The following is an 18,072-nucleotide window of genomic DNA, read 5'->3' as shown; positions in this document are numbered from 1 at the left end:
TCGTTGGTGCTTAGGGTCCCCACCGAGTCCCTAGGGCATGCGCGTACCGCGCACCTGCAGGCGACTCCGCTCTGGCTCGTCGCTGCTGTTTCCTCCTGGGGGTGCCGACCCTGTCCCAGGCTAGCTGGGTGACTTCCCCCAACCGCAGAGACAGCGGCGACCCGGAGCCTGAGACCTGCTACCGCATCCCGCCGGCGCCAGGGAGTAGGAAGTCAGGTTCCTCCGCCATCTCCCAACCAGGTAACTGCCCGGAAGCCTGCCCCACAGCCCGGAAGCCCCCCGCCCCCCGGCTCGGGGACCCCACCCCGAGGAGTCGCTACCGCCTCCCTCAAGGACTACACCTCCCAGCAGCTCCCAGCGCGCTCCTGGGCGCCGCCCTTCCTGGCGTTAACCCTTTAGTGGCTGCAGTGGCGAGGAGCGGAATGGAGTGCGGGTTCCCGGGGAGGGGGCGTGTAGGATCGGGGTGCGGGGGTGCGCTGTAGGGCTAAGGAGAGGATGGGCTTTGGGGGGCCCTGAGGAGGAGGGGAGTCAGGACTAACCGAGGACAGGGTTGCAGCGGGGGCATGGGGAGGGCGGGCCCTAGAGCGCCGCTCCTCCCCAAAACTAGGATTTGGAGCCTCACGTTCTCCCAGAAAGCGAACCTGTGGTTGCCAGGCCAAGGGCGGCGCCCAGGTGCGGAGGGGGCAAGGTACGGGCGTCTGCCGTCGCTAAGTGCCCCCTTCCACTTGAGGCACACCTTCGCCTCCGATCCCGAACCGCCCGGGGACAGAGGCAAGTGGCAAAGCGTGGAGGGCGAAGGTGAGGAGTGGGTACCCCCACCCCAGGGACCAGGCGCTGCCGCGGGCCCTTTGCCTCCCCCGGGCCCGGGGCCGGAGCTCGGGGAGCCCTTCCTGGTGCCCCCAGTCCTCCTGCGGAGCCATGGGGTCGGCTCCAGCGCACGGCAGCAGACTCCTCGCCTCATCCTGGCCCCTGCCCTGACCCGGGGGCGGCCGCGGGGGTGTCCGGCCCGTGGGGCAGGCCCGGGGCTCGCTGCGGCCTAGCGGCCGATCCCGCTGCTCCCTCGGGCCAGGCTGAGCTTCACTTTTTCCCTCGGTGGTGCGTGTCCTAAGTGGGTGGGGTGGGGGGCGCAGGGAGGGGCGGCCACGCGACTCTAAGACCCTTTCACATGGTGGGAAGGCCCGGAGAAAGAGACAGCGTGTGCGGAGGGGGTGCCCCCTCAGATGGGGGGTCGGGAAGTCTCCCTCAAGTGTCCAGGACAGAGGGACAGCAGGGGCCAAGGCGGAGATGAGATCAGTGAGTGAGGGGAGCCCGGGAGAAGTGAGGCTGCAGCCGCGGCCCCGCAAGGGTTCGGACTTTCCTCTAAACGGGGCGGAAGCCCATGGAAGGAAGCGGTTAGCAGCAAGGCAGAGTCCTACCCCCTCTGCAGCCCCAGCTCCCAGCGCCCTGGGTTTTCCAGGCACTTGTCCGGGTAGGAGATTCAGGGCAGTGGCCAGGCCCGCACTTTCCTGCCAGCCTCAGCTGGCCACATGCCCCTCTGACCCTCCGAGTTCTCCTCTAAAAATGGGGCCGACAGCCCCTACCTCACAAAGTCCACACCGGGCTCCACCTGCTACCTTCCTCCCCAATAGGACTCCGCCGCCCCGCTCAGGATGCCTGAGGGCCCGGAGCTGCACTTGGCCAGCCAGTTTGTGAACGAGGCCTGCGGGGCGCTCGTGTTCGGCGGCTGCGTGGAGAAGTCCTCTGTCAGCCGCAACCCCGAGGTGCCCTTTGAGAGCAGTGCTTACCGCATCTCAGCTTCAGCCCGCGGCAAGGAGCTGCGCCTGATACTGAGCCCTCTGCCTGGGGCCCAGCCACCCCAGGAGCCCCTGGCCCTGGTCTTTCGCTTTGGCATGTCCGGCTCTTTTCAGCTGGTGCCCTGCGAGGAGCTGCCACGCCATGCCCACCTGCGCTTTTACACGGCCCCGCCTGGCCCCCGGCTCGCCCTGTGTTTTGTGGACGTCCGCCGGTTCGGCCACTGGGACCTTGGGGGCAAGTGGCAGCCAGGCCGCGGGCCCTGTGTCTTGCAGGAGTACGAGCAGTTCAGGTAGGGCCAGCACCAGGTGTGATGAACATAGTCATGCTCTGTTAGTGCCTTCTTGGCCAACAAAGGGCAAGTCCCTGCCCCTTCTGGGCCTCAGTCCCCTCTCTGCAGATCAAGACAGTGCCCCTGTCCTGGGTCAGCTCCCTGAGCCAATGGACATGGAAACTCAAAACTAATTGGGGGCCGGGTATGGTAGCTCACGTCTGTAATCCCAGCACTTTGGGAGGCCGAGGCAGGCAGATCACTTAAGGTCAGGTCGAGACCAGCCTGGCCAGCATGGCGAAACCCTGTCTCTACTGAAAATACAAAAATTAGCCGGGCATGGTGGCACATGCCTGTAACCCCAGCTACAGGCTGAGGCAATAAAATTGCTTGAGCCGGGGAGGCAGGGGTTGCAGTGAGCCGAGATAGCACCACTCCACTGCAACCTGGGCAACAGAGCATGACTTTGTCTCAAAAAATAATGATAATAATAACTGATGGGGGAGGAGAGAGGAGAGTCAAGAGGAGGATGAGTAGGCACTGCCCTGAGGACATGTGGCCAGTTAGTGTCAGAGAGGCTGGGGCTCCCACCCACAATCCCACACCACCTCTCAGGGCTCCCAGGAGGCTGAGAAAGTAGAGGAGCTTTAACATGGTAAGTGAGGCTGAGCAGAATTGTTTCAAGGGGATGGGGAGGGGACTACCTCATGACATGGCTTCCGTCTTGGGCTTTGTGGTCTCCCACATCCGGCCTGCCCACTACTCTGTGTCCTGTGGTCTCCTCTGTGCCACTTCCCTGCCTGCAGGAGGGTGTAACAGCCCCACCTGGGATGCGATGCAGGTCACCTCAGATGGTACGGTGTTGGCCACTTCCTTTCCTCTGAAGAGGAAACGTGTATGAGTCTGCTTCGTGCCAGGCCTTGTTCTAGGGGCTTGGGGTACAGCAGTGAACAAGATGAATGTGGCCCCTGCTCCCACAGAACTGATGTTCACATAGGGGAGGGGAATGAGAAATGGACTCATGCCTGAGGAAAACCCAACGGGTGAAGGAGGTAGAGGATGACTTGGCTGAGGGTAGGGGTGCATTAGCAATGGCCACTCTAGGGAGGTTTGAGCTGAGGCCTGACTGATGAGAAGGAGCCAGCCAGAGGAAGGCATTGGAACTGACAAGAGTCACAAATGCAGAGGCCTGGAGTGGGCTTGGCAAGTTCTCCCTTTCTGGGGGACGCTGGGTGTCCGTTGGCCCTTAGGAGACTTGGATGCCTGTGGGATGGGTCGGGGATGTCTCTGGTGCCTTAGAAGGCCATTGACTCCTGGCCTTCCCATGTGTGAACCCCAAGCACATCCCCAGGGAAACATCTGTCTTTGGTTCTGAATTCCTCCAACCTCAGCCTTCCTGGGGAGTCACGCCGCAAGTTAACTCTGCCAGCTGGCTCTGAAGTTTCTCTCAAACCGCGAGCATTTGGGCTATTTTCTTAGTCCTCCAGCTGGGGCGTGTGGCGATTGGCTTCCCTCAGGGATCAGGGCACCTCCCAGGCTACCCTTGTACCTTCACCCCAGAGCTCTGTCTTCTGGTCCACTCATCACACCCGCTAGTCAGTCTTGCCATGACCCTTTTCCGCAAAGAAACAAGATGTGCATCCTCTTTACTGTGGGGAGGAGAGACCCATGACCCTTGGAGGTGGGGTGGGGGCTGCTAGGGCCCTCACTGGTACCCCACATATCTGCTGCACAGAACCAGACAATATCTAGGATCTTGAGAAGAATGGACCCTAACAATGGCAAACCCACATATAGTCTCTAACCCACCACAAATGCTATACAGGGAGCTCCAGACTGCAAACGCACTTGAGGTCCTGTGGCCACACTATTCTCATGAGGTGATAAACTCACAACCTCATATACAACCTCATGTTGCTTTTTTTTTTGAGACAAGTGTCTCACTTTGTTGCCCAGGCTGGAGTGCAGTGGTGCCATCACAGCTCACTGCAGCCTCAACCTCCAGGGCTCAGGTGATTCTCCTACCTCAACCACCTGAGTAGCTGGAACCACACGAGCACACCACTGAGTCCCTGGCTACTTTTAAAATTTTTGGTAGAGATGGAGTCTTCCTTGTTGCCCAGGCTGGTCTCCTGGGCTGAAGCAATCCTCCTGCTTCAGCTTCCCAGACTGCTGGGATTATAGGTGTGAGCCACCACACCAGCCTCACGTTACTTTACATCAGTATTTTTCACCTTTCACAATGAATTTATTTTTAATTTTGTTTTTATTTTTTGAGATGGAGTCTCGCTCTGTGGCCCAGGCTGGAGTGCAATGGCATGATCTCAGCTCACTGCAACCTCCACCTCCCTGGTTCCAGAGATTCTCCTGCTTCAGCCTCCCAAGTAACTGGGATTACAGGCACTCACCATCATGCCTAGCTAACTTTGTATTTTTAGTAGAGACAGGGTTTCACCATGTTGGCCAGGCGAGTCTCGACCTCCTGACCTCAAGTGATCTGCCTGCCACAGCCTCCAAAGTGCTGAGATTACAGGCGTGATCCACCGTGCCCGGCCGTCCTTTCACAATGAATTTAAATCCCATGATGTTCCCATTTAACAGATAGGAAAACTGGGGCAGGGAGAAGAGAAACTGGAACTCCCAGTTTCCTTCCCCTTGCACCCAGAAACAGGTTCTCTGAGCCCCTCTCCCCATCCCATGGAGAGTGGGGATGGGTCTTATGCACCCAGACTGTGTCCCTCCAGGGAGAATGTGCTACGAAACCTAGCAGACAAGGCCTTTGACCGGCCCATCTGTGAGGCCCTCCTGGACCAGAGGTTCTTCAATGGCATTGGCAACTATCTGCGGGCAGAGATCCTGTACCGGTCAGCAAGCAGGCATGGGCATGGGGACTGGGGTGGGCCAGGTGTGCCCACATTCCCCACTGCCTAGCATGGCTTCCCCTCCCCCCACTACAGGCTGAAGATCCCACCCTTTGAGAAGGCCCGCTCGGTCCTGGAGGCCCTGCAGCAGCGCAGGCCGGTGAGCCCAGAGAGGGATGGAGCACATATGCCGGCATGCTGGTGTCCACGTGGGCTGGCAAGGAGATGGGTGGGGTCAGGTGTCGCCAGCTTAGCTCAACAACGGGGGTGGGGAGGGGATGAACCACCCAAGTTCCGCTAAGCTCACAGGGAAGGTCAGCTGCCTTTACATTGCCCGGCTGACAGGTCCTGCCCCTGCCCCTTCCTCAGAGCCCAAAGCTGACCTTGAGCCAGAAGGTTAAGGCCAAGCTGCAGAATCCGGACCTGCTGGAGCTATGCCACTCAGTGCCCAAGGAAGTGGTCCAGTTGGGTGAGGCCAAAGATGGCAGTGACCTCTGCTTCAGCAAATGATTGTGTAACCCTGGGGCACTTGTCCCTCTCTGGGCCTGATTCACTGATTTGGAAGTTTGTAGCCCTAGTTACTCAATGGACTAGGCCTCCTCACTTGTCAGTAGTATTTCCAGGCCAGATGCAGTGGCTGCCTGTAATCCCAGCACTTTGGGAGGCCGAGTGGGGTGGGTCACCTGAAGTCAGGAGTTCGAGACCATCCTGGCCAACATGGTGAAATCCCATCTCTACTAAAAATGCAAACGATTAGCCAGGTATGGTGGTGGGCACCTGTAATCTCAGTTACTTGGGAGGATGAGGCAGGAAAATCACTTAAACCGAGGAGGTGGAGGTTGCAGTGAGCTGAGATCACGCCATTGCACTCTAGCCTGGGCAACAAGAGCAAAACTCCATCTCAAACAAAACAAAACAAAACATAGTGTTTCCTCCAAGCTGCCCATGAGACAGGCAGGACAGGGATTCTTTCATATATTCACACACACACACACACACGTGTATATATATTACTTTTGGTAGAGATAGGATCTTGCCATGTTGCCTGGACTGGCCTCAAACTGGGCTCAAGTGATCCTCCCACCTCTGCCTCTAAGTAGCTAGGACTACAGGCTCATACCACCACACCAGGCTAATTGTTAAATTTTTTTTTGTAGAGACAGGATCTCCCTATGTTGCCCAGGCTGGTATTGAACTCCTGGCCCCTAGGGCTCCTCCCACCTAAGCTTCCCAGAGTGTTGGGATTACAGGTGTGGGCCACTGCACAGGGCCAGGACAAGGATTCTTAATCCCACTCCAGGATGGGAAACCCATGGCCGAGTGGGAAGAAACCAGCTGAGGTCACATCACCAGAGGAGGGAGAGTGTGGCCCCTGACTCAGTCCATCAGCTTGTGTAGCTGAGGTCTGGGCCAGGTCTAACCAGGCTCCCCACTCCTCCCAACCTGAGCCTGCCCTCTGATCTCTGCCTGTTCCTCTGTCCCACAGGGGGCAAAGGCTACGGGTCAGAGAGCGGGGAGGAGGACTTTGCTGCCTTTCGAGCCTGGCTGCGCTGCTATGGCATGCCAGGCATGAGCTCCCTGCAGGACCGGCATGGCCGTACCATCTGGTTCCAGGTTGGGCCCTACTGTTCACACAGGCAGAGACCCCAGGAAGCTGATGGGTGGAAACGTGGGCTCAGAAGAATTCAGGTGGAGATACTCAGGGCCTGTCTAGACCCTCCAAGGATCACACTGTTCCTGAGGGTCACATCCCTCCCCTCCCTTGCGTCCCAGGGTCGCAGCTAGTGGAAGTAGCCCAAGGGCAGGGCAGCTTTGCTGATGTGGACTCTGACATGGGGGAGGTCTTCGAGGCTTCCTAGGGGAGAAGCTACATTGATCTGGATGGGTGTGTGTGAGTCCCGCCTCTCCAAGGAATACTGCCCCTGTGCCAACCCAGGCTGATTCCTGAATTATCCTCATCCCATTTTAGGGGGATCCTGGACCCTTGGCACCCAAAGGTAAGCTACTCCTAATGTAATAGGCTAAGAGAGCAGAAAGGACTTCACACCTGCAAGCACCCTTCTCCACCCTATCCCCCTGCAACCCTGGGAGTCACCCCTGGGCAGGATAGGACCCTCCAACTCCAACACCAGTGTCCTGCAGGGCGCAAATCCCACAAAAAGAAATCCAAGGCCACACAGCCGAGTCCTGAGGACAGAGTGGAGGTATCGCTGCCTGCTCCCGCCTCCTCTTCCCCTGCACTCTCCAGCCCTGACTGCCCCTCCTAGGCAGCTGCCTTACCCTAAGAGGGTGGGGGGAATAGTGGGCCCTAACCAACCTCTGAACTGCTCTCTGAGCATCTCAGGGACCCATGTCTCCTCCATCCAGGACCCTTCGCATCCAAGCAAGGCCCTTTCCAGGACACGAAGGGCAAAGAGAGACCTTCCTGAGAGGACAGCAACTCAGCGGCCTGAGGGAACCAGCCTCCAGCAGGACCCAGAAGTTCCCACAGTGCCCAAGAAGGGGAGGAGAAAGGGGAGACAGGCAGCTTCTGGTGGGCTTTCCTCATCACTCCCAGCAACTAGCTCTACGGGAGAGGATAGGATGGTGGCCTAGGAGCGCGTGAACAAAGGTGGGAGAGAGGCTGCCACAACAGCCCCTGGGAGTCTGAGCTGACCATCTTGCCTGTTCTTCCCCCAGGCCACCACAGACCCCGGAAGGTCAAGGCTGACACCCCATCCTTGGAACTGGAGGGGACCTCAGCCTCTTAGCAGGAGGATCTCCTTGCTGCACTCACCCTTTCTTGTCTTGCCCTGAATCTGGGGGTCTGAATTCTTGGGAGCAGGCAATATCTGAAGGTGCAAACAGGCCCTACAGCTGTTCCCTGCACAACTGTCATGTTTTTAATTGTACCGCACCTTCCACATCTTTAAAGCTTATGTGAAAAATGCTGCATTTTTAATAAACTGATAAATTTGAACTTCTTGGCACCTCTTGGTCTGAGATGGCCAGATAGGAAAGGCCTGCTGCCCAGTCCTGGGGACAGGAGGCCCAGCTCCTCACAAGGCAAAACTGAGCCCCCATGCCAGTCCTCAAGTCTCTGGCTCTATCAGAGGACAGTTTGCCTCTGCAGGGACAGCCCCTCAGAGGTGGTACAAAGACCCTGGCCCCAGGCCGCCCAGGAGCCATAGCTCCTTTAGTTCAGATTCTCCAGGGTCCAGGGTTGTTCCCCCATCCTGGCAGGAGCCAGGCAAAACCCACCCTTCGGCCCCTCCCCAGCCCCAGGCCCAGGCCCAGGCCCTTTGCCTGCTGGCACAGGGGGGAGCTTCTCAACTCATAGTCTCTTCATTGGCTTTTGGTCACTCAAGGTCACCAATCTCTTGTGGGGGCTGCAACCCAGACCCTGCACACACAGGTACTTTAGGATCTTGCCCCTACCCACCAAATAGCTGGGAAACCATCCCACCCCAGACCTCCCACCCCGACCCCAAGCCTGAGGATGGGCCCTAAGGGGAGCGAGCAGCAGCTACCAGCAGGGTTCCTGATCGAAGGATTTATTCCACAAGAAGAGGCTGATCCCTGCTTTAGGCTGGGGAAACAGAAATTAGGAGTCCTCAGAGCCTTCCACAAACAAAACCCTAGCCCCAGGGACTCAGTGTGGTGGAGGCTGAAGCACGAGCAACAGGGACAGCACTTGGAAGGGAGAAAAGGTGAGCTTCAGGCGGCTGTCCCGAAGGGGCAAGTGGCCAGCAGGGTCTGGTCGTTCCAAGAGGTCGCAGCTAGAGAACAGGAGGGGCCATGAGGGCTCTGCGAGGGTGAGACTCTACCCCCGCTCCCATCCTGCACCGCCACTCACAGGATGGCCTCCTGAACCGGCAGCGACAAGTGCAGCCAGCAGTCCACGTGGCTGCCGTGGGCTTCATACAGCCTCAGGACCAGCGAGCGGCGCTGGGGGCTGCTCTCGGCCTGCAGAGGGACACGGCTGGTGGGCGGGGCCGAGGGCGGGCCCAGTCCAGGACCCCGCCCCCAGCACATCCCACCCCTTGCCTGCTTGACGGTCTCCAATACGACCGCGGGTGAAGACAGGGAAAAGGCACTCCAGGAGGTGGCGGGCGCTGGGCTGGGGGCTGGCAGAGCCAATAGGGGGAAGTTTAGGCTGTAGGCAGCTTGGATAACGCCAGCATCCTGGAAAGAGCCTGGGGTATGACCAGGAAACAATGCTGGTGGAGAGTGTGGGCTACCCTCCCATGTCCCTAGAAGGAACAGGTAGCCAGGCTGCTGGGGTTTGGGCTCATAGAAGGGCAGAGAGGTGTCTAGGGCTGCAGGAAGGCCCCACCGTCCCCAGCACTCACCCTTGTGCGGCATCAGCGCGTAGGTGAACTCGTGGCGCCCCATATCAGCAGTAAAGTCTGGGGCTTTAGGCGCCCGCAAGCTGGGGTAAGGAGAGCGGGTAGGGGCCAGGCTGAAGCTGGTGGAGTTGTGGCCGGGAAGACCCATGTCCCCATGCCAGCTCCCAGGCCTGGTGGGTACCCCACTTACAGCGAGAGGCTGAGGATGCTGCCTCGCACTGATGCGCCATACTTGCAGTTGTTGAGCAGGGCCAGTCCGAAGCCGTGTTCTGACAGATCCATCCAGCGGTGGGCCCACACCTGGAGAGCAGATCCAAGACCCACTTGGTGGCCCTGTGCCCCTCTCTGTGCTTTCAGACTCCAGAGCTCCTGTCACTAGGCTGAGCACAAGCTCTAGAACCACACAACTGAACTCCAGCTCCCACTGCACGGGGCTCTGGGCATGCCACCCAACCTGCCTAAGCCTCAGTTTCCTTATCTGTGAAATGGGAATAAATAATAGTACTCACCCCACCGAATGATCATGAGTATCAAATTAAATGCAAAACTTTTTTTTTTTTTTTTTTTTCACACAGGATCTCAGTCTGTCACCCAGGCTGGAGTGCAGTGGCATGATCTGGGCTCACTGCAACCTCCACCTCCTGGGTTCAAGTGATTCTCCTGCCTCAGCCTCCCAAGTAGCTGGGATAACAGGGCATGTACCACCACACCCGGTTAATTTTTTTTTTTTTTGAGACGGAGTCTCGCTCTGTTGCCAGGCTGCAGTGCAGTGGCACAATCTCAGCTCACTGCAACCTCCACCTAAAAGGTTCAAGCGATTCTCCTGCCTCAGCCTCCCAAGTAGCTGGGACTACAGGCGTGCGCCACCACACCCAGCTAATTTTTTTTTTATTTTTAATAGAGACAGGGCTTCACCATGTTGTCCGGGATGGTCTCGATCTCGACCTCGTGATCCGCCCGCCTTGGCCTTCCAAAGTGCTAAGATTACAGGCCTGAGCCACTGCGCCCAGCCAATTTTTGTATTTTTAGTAGAGACGGGGTTTCACCATGTTGGCCAGGCTGGTCTTGAACTCCTGAACTCAGGCGATCCACCTGCCTCAGCCTCCCAAAGTGCTGGGATTACAGGCATGAGCCACCATGCCCGGCCAATGTAAAGCATTTAGTTCAATGCCTGGCACGCACCTTAGGAAGCAGCAAATGTTGATTATCCTCTTCCTCCCCAGCCCGTACCACACAAGCAGTCTCCCCAGCCAGGGAGGAGTCCAAGGCCACCCCCACCCTGCCATGTCAGACCTCAAATCGAGCCCAGTCCCAAGAAGTATTGTAGTGGGTAGGTCGCTGCAGGTGCCCAAACTGGATCTCATAGGTAGCCTGGGAACTGCGCACGCGAGCAGGGAACTCCACCTTCAGGAACTTGTGGGCCTCATGCCAGTGTACCTGGGAGCAGGATGGAGGGTGGGAGTCAGGGAAGGAAGAGACACACCCAGGCCTGGGGCTGGCCCCTCCTTACCAAGCACACCTAGGGAAAACAGCCACCCCGTCCCCCTCCCCCACTACCTCAGTGTGGAAGCGGACATAGGGGCAGCCAACATCCAGCACGACCTCCTGGCTAAGCCGACTGTTGGGGCTGATCTGCAGCAAGAACCAGGCGCTGCCCCGCAGGCCACCCTCTGTGCCCACTGCCAGGGTCCCTGCCTGGCCCAGCACAGGCTTCCTATGGGACAGGGGTGGACATACTGAGCCAGAGCAGCCTGTGTTCCTGCCACCTCCACCATCTCCACATGCTGCCCAGCCCATACCGTGTCTCCAGGTGGTAGTCCATGACGTCCCATGCATCCCAGTACAAGGGGACATCATCAAACAGCACAAACTGGTTCCCCACAGCACCCTCAGCAATGGCCTCCCTGGAAGGACATGGGATTGATGCTGTACAACCATCTGACCTTGCTCCCTCCAGCTGCTCTTGGTGGGGTAGGGTGGAGTGAGTAGACCCAGGGGACAGGGGACTACTGCCCAGCCTGCCCTGCTCCATGTGTGGGTTCCAGCCCACAGCCACTGGTGGGCTGCTGTGGGCAGTGTTGCAGCCAGGGGAGAGAGGAAACGGGCTGGGGTCTACTTGCCAGGCACTGGGAAAGGGCAGTAAGGAGTTGGCACCTGCCAGAGGCCACCAGGACCAAGGATGTCAGGCGGCCAGTCGGGTCCAGCTTCACTCGGATGATGCCATTGTCCAGAGTCACGGAGCCGTCAGTCTTTGTGGGAGAAGGCCTTGAGGCTGAGTCTGTAGGGGTTTCCCACACCAAAAGTCCTCCCACCCCAACCCCAGCCCCGCCTCACTACTTGCTCCAGGCAGGGGAGCTCAGTTGTTAGAAAGCATCCCAGCACAGCTCCTGCCCCTCAGGACATGCAGGACTCACCTCTTGCACTACGAACACAGGCTGCTGGGGCAGCAGGGGCTGCAGCGAGGTTGGGGGAGGAACAGGAGCATAGCCCATGCTGGGCACTGTCACCAGGGCTGGGGGTGAGGCCTGGGCGTCAGTGCAGCCTTCCTGACCTTTCAGGAAGCTTGCGTAGGTGGGGGTAGGGTGGTGGCAGATGAGCTACTACTCTCCAGTCAGGGGCACCCAGATCCCTAGGGGTATCCCAGGCCTGATCTGTCTGGCCTCCATCCCTCCTGCTGCAGTAGCAACCCTTCCCCTCAGTTTGTACCTAGGCTGTGGGCCCCACCAGGCTTGGGCAGGGCCATCACTTCGGTCCGCTTCCAGGGCAGTGTGTTGACGATGAGGAGGCCCTCGGGACCTGGCTCCCCAGCACACAGGGCTGCGGCTGCGGCGCTGAGCAGTGTATTGCCATGGCAACGGATGTCTGAGGAGAGACTGGCTGGTCATAGGTGGGCAACAGGTCTGGAATGAGCCCATGGGTATCCCACAGGAGACACTCCGGGCTCAGCCCTGGCATTGGAGAGAGCGGGAAGGACTATTGTGAGCCTAACCTTCGTAGTGGCACATGGCTTCCTCTGCCACCATCTGGATGCAGCTTCCAGTCACCACATCATGGAACTGGTTCAGAAGCAGAAGCCTGCAGGGGCCAAGGGCAGGGATGGGAAGACTGGGAGGGGCAGCCACAAAGGTATCTGCAGTGAGCAGTCAGGTGGGTGGCAGGGGCAGAACCAGGCTAACCTCCAGAGGTGCTGCAGCTGGGCTGCTGGGTATAGGAACTGGGCACTGCGGGCCAGGGCCAGGCTACTGAGCAGCTCCACATCGTGCAGGATTCGCTCACATTCCCGGTTCCCCTTCTTGATCTGAGCCCAGGATGAGATGATTAGTGTGGAGCCTGCTTAGGTGTCCCAGGACACCTTCCAAAGCCCTCCCTTACTCAGAATCCCTGAGGACCCCCCAAGGGCCTCGTGGAGAAGGCCTCTGGCTGTGACCTGCCTTAAATGCCTTCCCTCTTCTCCCCGCAGCCCAAACCCCTTTCTTCAGGGACACTGCCTCCTTCAAGTTTTCTTGACCAACCCAGGTCTTGAACTTCTCTCCTCCAAACTTCTCTTCCCCTAGATCCGGCCTGGGCTCTCTCCCCTGCTGCTTTCTCTGACCCTCTGCAGATCAAGGGCACACCCTCCCTGCACAGCCCTGCAACCTGCCCCTGACCTGGGCATGGGTGGTGTATGTGCCATTGTGCAGCTCCAAGAAGAGCTCCCCAACCCACGTGCACAGCTGCCCTGAGTCACTCTCCAGTGCCGAGAAGAGCTGCCTTGGAGAAGATAGCTGCACCCTGAGGAGACCACAAGTCTGGGTCTCCCAGCCTTGGAGACCACATGGCTCACCCTTCTTCCACACCAGAGCAAAGGATCCAGCCCCTACAGAGAGGAGCCACTCCAGAAAGCTCCCCGTCCACACATTGCCAGCCCCGGACGCCCTAGGAGAGCCTCTCTGGTGGGCTGGAGCCCTTACCACCTTCAGCTTTCCCCCCACCCACCCCCAGGGTGGAAGTTTGGAGGAACCCGTGGTCTAGGATTGGAACAGGACAAGGTCCAGATGAGGGGTTGGGTCCAATGTCTGAGGGAAGGCAGGGCTCATGGCAAGGGCCCAGGTTGGGGCTAAAGGAGAGCCAAGGCCCGGCCTGACCTGGGCAGCCCATCCGTATTGCTCAGGCGCTTCAGGCGGTCCAGCATGGTCTGGGTGGGGCCACCACCCCCATCCCCAAAGCCAAAGAGGAAGGCACTGTGGTTGGCCCGCCCCTTGTCCCGGTTGTTGGCCACAGTCTTCAGCACCTAGACAGGTGAGGGCAGGCCAGCATGGATCAGCCTGGGACAAGCCAGCCCTCTCCAGTCTGCCCCTACCCCACCACCCTAGGTGACCCCTCACCTCCTCCACGCTGCCCTGCATCACATAGGAGTCGCCAGGTGGGAAGTGGACCAGTACACGGGAGCCATCCAGCCCCTCCCAGAAAAAAGTATGGTGCTACCAGCAGAGAAACAGAGGCAGGGCAGAGAGGCCAGAGTCAGGGCTGAGGCAGAGCCAGGCCTTCCAGACTTGGTCCTGCCCCTGCCTGCTATGTGACCCTGGCAGAAGCAGTGAGGGTTTGGTGGTCTGTCTAGGACCCCTCAATAAGGGGGAAGAGGCAAATGGGCCAGGTGGGACTCTGACCCACTCTGACCCTGACCCCCCACCCGGGGCCCTGCTTACTGGGAAGGAGTTCACTAAATTCCAGCTCAATTTCTGGGTGAGAAAGCGCCTGATGCCACAGCCGTGCATGATCTGGGGGAGCTGTGCTGAGTAGCCAAAGGTGTCCGGCAGCCAGAACTGCGGGGAAAGAGGATCCTGGAGTGCAGGAACCAGAGCTCCAGGTGGACTCACCCCAGCCTCAGCCCCTCAGCACTCCAAGTCGAGCGCCAGCCCCACTTGCCCACAGCCTGGTGCAGCAGCTCTCAGCCTACCTCGGAGCACATCTTCCCAAACTCCTGCAGAAAGAAGTTCTGGCCCTGCAAAAACTGCCTCACCATGGCCTCTCCACTGGGCAGGTTCCCATCCTGGCAGCGAAGGAAGTGGGAGGCAGCCCAGGTCAGCGCTGGATGGGGAGCAGGCAGGCACTCAGGCCAACCCACTCCCTGTAGAAGCCAGGGCTGCTCCAACATGGGAGTTACAGCCGGAACTCAGGAAGGGCCCCTGTCCTTCAGGCCTGACTGTCCATCTGCCTGAGGGGGTGCTTAGAACTAGGCCATGCAACTTGTCACAGTGTTGGAGGCTCGTCTCCCCCTTCAAGTCCCAGGCCTTGAGATCCCAGGGACTAATGAGCCAGCCCTGCCACACAGGGGATGAGTGGCCTGTGGAAAGTCACCAGCAAAGCCAGGAGGGCTGGGGCTACCTGAGGAAAAGCCGTTGTCATATGGTTCAAGGCTGAGGGGTGCTCAGTGCACTTACCATCTCCACCCAGGTGCCCCCCACAGGCACAAACTGCCCACGGCACGCAAACTCCTGGAGGCGGGAGTGCAGGCCAGGGTAGCGGCTCTTCACCCACTCCAGCTGCTGCGCCTGTGGGCAGGTTGAGGGGAGCTGGGCCCAGAGTGACGAGGGCCCCACCCAGGACAGAGCATATGGGACTCAGTAGGTGGCTAAGGGTGAGGAGCAGCCCTGCCCCCAGGCCCAGGAAGCCTTCAGGGCCTGTGGAGCTCCAGGGAGGGCCATGTGCCTCCCTTCCCCCTCACAGCTGTCCCTCTGACCTGGGAGCAGGCAAAGATGAACTCAGGGTTTCGCTCCATGAGCTGCAGGGCGGTCACCCAGCTCCGGGCACATTTCCTCATGGTCTCTTTGAAGGGCCAAAGCCAGGCTAAACGGGGAGTAGGGTGGAGGATGGAGGGAGCGGCAAGGCTGACCAGGCCCGCGCTGGGGTTCCAGAGGGTCACCTAGCCTCCCTCCCATCCCAGGCCCTTCACTCTGGAAAGCCCTGTGGTGTCTCTCCTGAGTGGTCACTTCACTTCACTCCAGCAAGGTGGGAGGGGGGGCTGGGGAAAGGAGGCGGCAGTGCTATAAGGCCAATTATACAGGTCAGGAAATGGAGGCTCCAGGTCCCGGAACAGCTTCAGTCCTCTTGGGGAATTAGACATCCCCTAGAGGATCCTACGAGAGGCAGCAGGGTCTACCCTGCCGCTGCACACACTTGACAGATACCTGGGAACAGGGGCATGGCTCCCAGGATGGAGCCAGCTGTCTGTCCTGCCAGAGGTGCTACAGCCTCTCCTGACCCCCAGGCCGCAGTTCCTCAGTCTAGAACCTCTCACACCTTACCCTACATCTTGGCACAGCAGAGAAAGCCCTTGTTCTGTGATCCCAAAACTTCAGCTGCATCAGAATCAATACCTTCAGGAGCTTGTTAAAAATGTGGATTTCCCATAAAACTCAGACACTGCAAACTTGAGGAAGCCTCTTTGGAATCCCCCAACCCAACTGGAGTAAGTACCTCTTCTGTGCTCTCCAGTGCCCCAGACTCCCCACCACTGTGACACCAACTCTGCCTGCTGAATCCTTCTCTATAATCCTACCCTCAATATCTAGCATGGGCCCCATGAGGCATCATATTTTGTTGAAAGAATCAATGAGGCTGGGCACGGTGGCTCAGGTCTATAATCCCAGCACTTTGGGAGGCCAAGGCAGGCGGATCACCCGAGGTCAGGAGTTTGAGACCAGCCTGACCAATGTGGTGAAACCTCGTCTCTACTAAAAATACAAAAATTAGCCAGGCATTGTGGTGGGTGCCTGTAATCCCAGCTACTCAGGAGGCTGAGGCAGGAGAATCACTTGAACCCAGGAGGCAGAGGTTGCAGGGAGCCGAGATCACACCACTGTACTTCACCCTAGGTGACAAGACTAAGACTCCATCTCAAAAAAAAAAAAAAAAAAAGAATAAGTGAATCCAAAGCAAGCAGAGCCCACAGTCCAGCCCCCTGGTCCCATTTTACAGATGGGGAAAACTCAGGTCCAAGAGGGACAGGAACTTGCTGAGCACCACACAGTGCTTCTAGGACACATCCAGGTCTTCAAGGGCACTCCTGCCTCCCCAGCCAGCCCAGCCAGCTGCTGTCCTACCTGTATCGATGTGGCAGTGCCCTGTGGCATGAATGGTGTGTTGGCTTTCACCTCCACGTTGGCCAAAGAACCTGGAGGCCAGGGCCTGGGCCACTGGGAAGGTCTCGGGCTGGGCAGGGTCACACACGTTCACCATCTGGTTGGCTGTGTACAGGGCCTGAAAGCTGCGCTGGTTGTCCTTCCCGAGGCCCTGCAGCAGGGTTCTGCCCCTTAATCCCCTTTTCAAGCACGGCTTCCAGACCTAGGCCCCACTGATCTCCTCAGGGATCTCAGCAGAGCTCCCCTGACTTCCAACCCTTTTTCCCTGCTGGTACCCCTGCTCAGCACCGTCTCCCCCGCCTCTTCACATAGGAAAATTCTCTCAACCCTCAAACAGGTGGAAACCCTCTTCCTACTCTGGATTCCCAGAGTCCCATTTATCTGACCCAAAGAATAACCTTGGAGCAGGGCTCTAGAAGGTAGCAGGGGGTACAGGGGGTGTCAAATACCTTGGCTATGCCCAGCAGCAGCTCCAGATCCACCAGGAGCATGTGGACATCTCGGTGGAACACAGCCAGCTCAGCCCGGCTCAACTGGAACATCTTCTCAGGATCAGGGGCTGCAATGATGCTTCCCTTCCCGGCCCCCAGGAGCCCACTGCACGCTACTTCCACATAGAGGGTGAGGCTACAAACATGGGGAGACAGCCTCAGGCTAAGGGACTAGCACAGCACTCTGGGCTCTTGGGGAGGGGGCACCCAGGAGGCATCCAGCTGAGGCCAACCTGTCTGCTTTCAGGATCCACTACCCAGAGTATCCCACAGTGTGTCAAGAGCGCATGTGGGAGGGTTGGGGTACAAACACCAGATGGATCCTATGTCCTGCTGTCAGAGAGAATAAGTAGCAAAGTTTGGAACCATGTAAATTACACTGCTGTTGAGTCTTATATTTCCAAAGTTGTCTTTGCAAAGCACTGCCTTGGTCTTGGAACCCTCTTTGCATATTAAAAGCATGTTCAGATCTCCCAGGCTTGAACTTTTAGACCCAAGATCTAAAACCAACATGGCTAACATGGGCGGGCCATTCATTGGAGAACAGGCTGGGCTGTGGTGATGCCATACTCAGGCTTCAGAGAACAAACAGACTTCCTTAGGGAGGCCTTGCTGACTCCACTTCCCCACTAAGTCTAGAGCAAATTCCTCAGTGGAGTACCCAGGATTTTCTTCCAGAGCCTTCAGCTTTGTAATTATATGAGTAGACCTGTCTCCCTTTGTTGGCAAGGACTATTTTATTCACCACCATTCTCCCAGTGTCTGGAAGCATCTGAAACAGTGTTCAATCAATATAAAATACAATAATAACGTCTAAGAAGTGTTTTTAATGGTGTCATAAAATGTCCATGCTATAACATGGAATGTAAGAAGTCAGGATACAATCTCAATTAGTAAAAACTACACCAGGATGAGTCAGGCACGGTGGCTCATGCCTGTAATCCCAGCACTTTGGGAGGCTGAAGTGGGTGGACAGCCTGAGGTCAAGAGTTTGAGACCAGCCTGGCCAACAGAGTGAAAACCCATCTCTACTAAAAATACAAAAAATTAGCTGGGCATGGTGGTGGGCACCTGTAATCTCAGCTACTAGGGAGGTTGAAGCAGGAGAATTGTTTGAACCTGGGAGGCAGAGGTTGCAGTGAGCCGAGATTGCACCACTGCACTCCAGCCTGGGTGACAGAGCGAGACTCTGTCTCAAAAAAAAAAAAA

General features: G+C 57.9%; 2 protein-coding genes across 5 annotated transcripts in view; one reads left to right on the top strand and one right to left on the bottom strand.

Moving 5' to 3' along the window:
- Positions 1-177: 177 nt before the first annotated feature.
- On the top strand, positions 178-7,886 carry NEIL1 (nei endonuclease VIII-like 1 (E. coli)). Its single transcript, XM_011932849.1, has 11 exons — positions 178-240; positions 731-798; positions 1,629-2,083; positions 4,807-4,926; positions 5,020-5,083; positions 5,293-5,392; positions 6,410-6,537; positions 6,893-6,920; positions 7,066-7,127; positions 7,291-7,456; positions 7,603-7,886. The coding sequence occupies exons 3-11, from the start codon at positions 1,650-1,652 to the stop codon at positions 7,671-7,673; spliced, it is 1,173 nt and encodes a 390-aa protein (XP_011788239.1). The 5' UTR covers positions 178-240; positions 731-798; positions 1,629-1,649; the 3' UTR covers positions 7,674-7,886.
- Positions 7,887-8,440: 554 nt separating this feature from the next.
- MAN2C1 (mannosidase, alpha, class 2C, member 1) overlaps positions 8,441-18,072 on the bottom strand; it is a 12,904-nt gene continuing 3,272 nt past the window's right edge. The window contains exons 5-26 of one of the 4 annotated variants that reach the window (XM_011932851.1): positions 16,822-16,999; positions 16,334-16,523; positions 14,971-15,077; positions 14,672-14,782; positions 14,188-14,280; positions 13,937-14,053; positions 13,616-13,711; positions 13,376-13,521; positions 12,899-13,022; positions 12,428-12,549; positions 12,241-12,326; positions 11,958-12,113; positions 11,666-11,776; positions 11,406-11,538; positions 11,051-11,155; positions 10,809-10,965; positions 10,545-10,688; positions 9,442-9,551; positions 9,255-9,334; positions 8,950-9,098; positions 8,759-8,868; positions 8,441-8,681 (exon numbers count right to left, since the gene is read on the bottom strand). In XM_011932851.1, coding sequence (XP_011788241.1) covers positions 8,555-8,681; positions 8,759-8,868; positions 8,950-9,098; positions 9,255-9,334; positions 9,442-9,551; positions 10,545-10,688; positions 10,809-10,965; positions 11,051-11,155; positions 11,406-11,538; positions 11,666-11,776; positions 11,958-12,113; positions 12,241-12,326; positions 12,428-12,549; positions 12,899-13,022; positions 13,376-13,521; positions 13,616-13,711; positions 13,937-14,053; positions 14,188-14,280; positions 14,672-14,782; positions 14,971-15,077; positions 16,334-16,523; positions 16,822-16,999 — 2,752 coding nt within the window. In that variant the 3' untranslated portion in view covers positions 8,441-8,554. The remainder of the gene's footprint in view (positions 8,682-8,758; positions 8,869-8,949; positions 9,099-9,254; positions 9,335-9,441; positions 9,552-10,544; positions 10,689-10,808; positions 10,966-11,050; positions 11,156-11,405; positions 11,539-11,665; positions 11,777-11,957; positions 12,114-12,240; positions 12,327-12,427; positions 12,550-12,898; positions 13,023-13,375; positions 13,522-13,615; positions 13,712-13,936; positions 14,054-14,187; positions 14,281-14,671; positions 14,783-14,970; positions 15,078-16,333; positions 16,524-16,821; positions 17,000-18,072) is intronic. The other 3 variants (XM_011932852.1, XM_011932853.1, XM_011932854.1) reach the window with 3 other exon arrangements.

This window comes from Colobus angolensis, unplaced genomic scaffold (assembly GCF_000951035.1).
Source record: "Colobus angolensis palliatus isolate OR3802 unplaced genomic scaffold, Cang.pa_1.0 Scaffold99, whole genome shotgun sequence".
Lineage (NCBI taxonomy): Eukaryota > Metazoa > Chordata > Mammalia > Primates > Cercopithecidae > Colobus > Colobus angolensis.
Note: the sequence above shows the minus strand (reverse complement) of the source record. Positions and strands in the feature narration are given on the sequence as shown.

Excerpts from the sequence above, each read along its gene's own strand:
- NEIL1 (XM_011932849.1), top strand. The coding sequence starts at position 1,650 with ATGCCTGAGGGCCCGGAGCTGCACTTGGCCAGCCAGTTTGTGAACGAG. Across the intron at positions 5,393-6,409 it reads CAAGGAAGTGGTCCAGTTGG|GGGGCAAAGGCTACGGGTCA; the intron begins GTGAGGCCAAAG and ends TCTGTCCCACAG. Across the intron at positions 6,921-7,065 it reads TGGACCCTTGGCACCCAAAG|GGCGCAAATCCCACAAAAAG; the intron begins GTAAGCTACTCC and ends AGTGTCCTGCAG.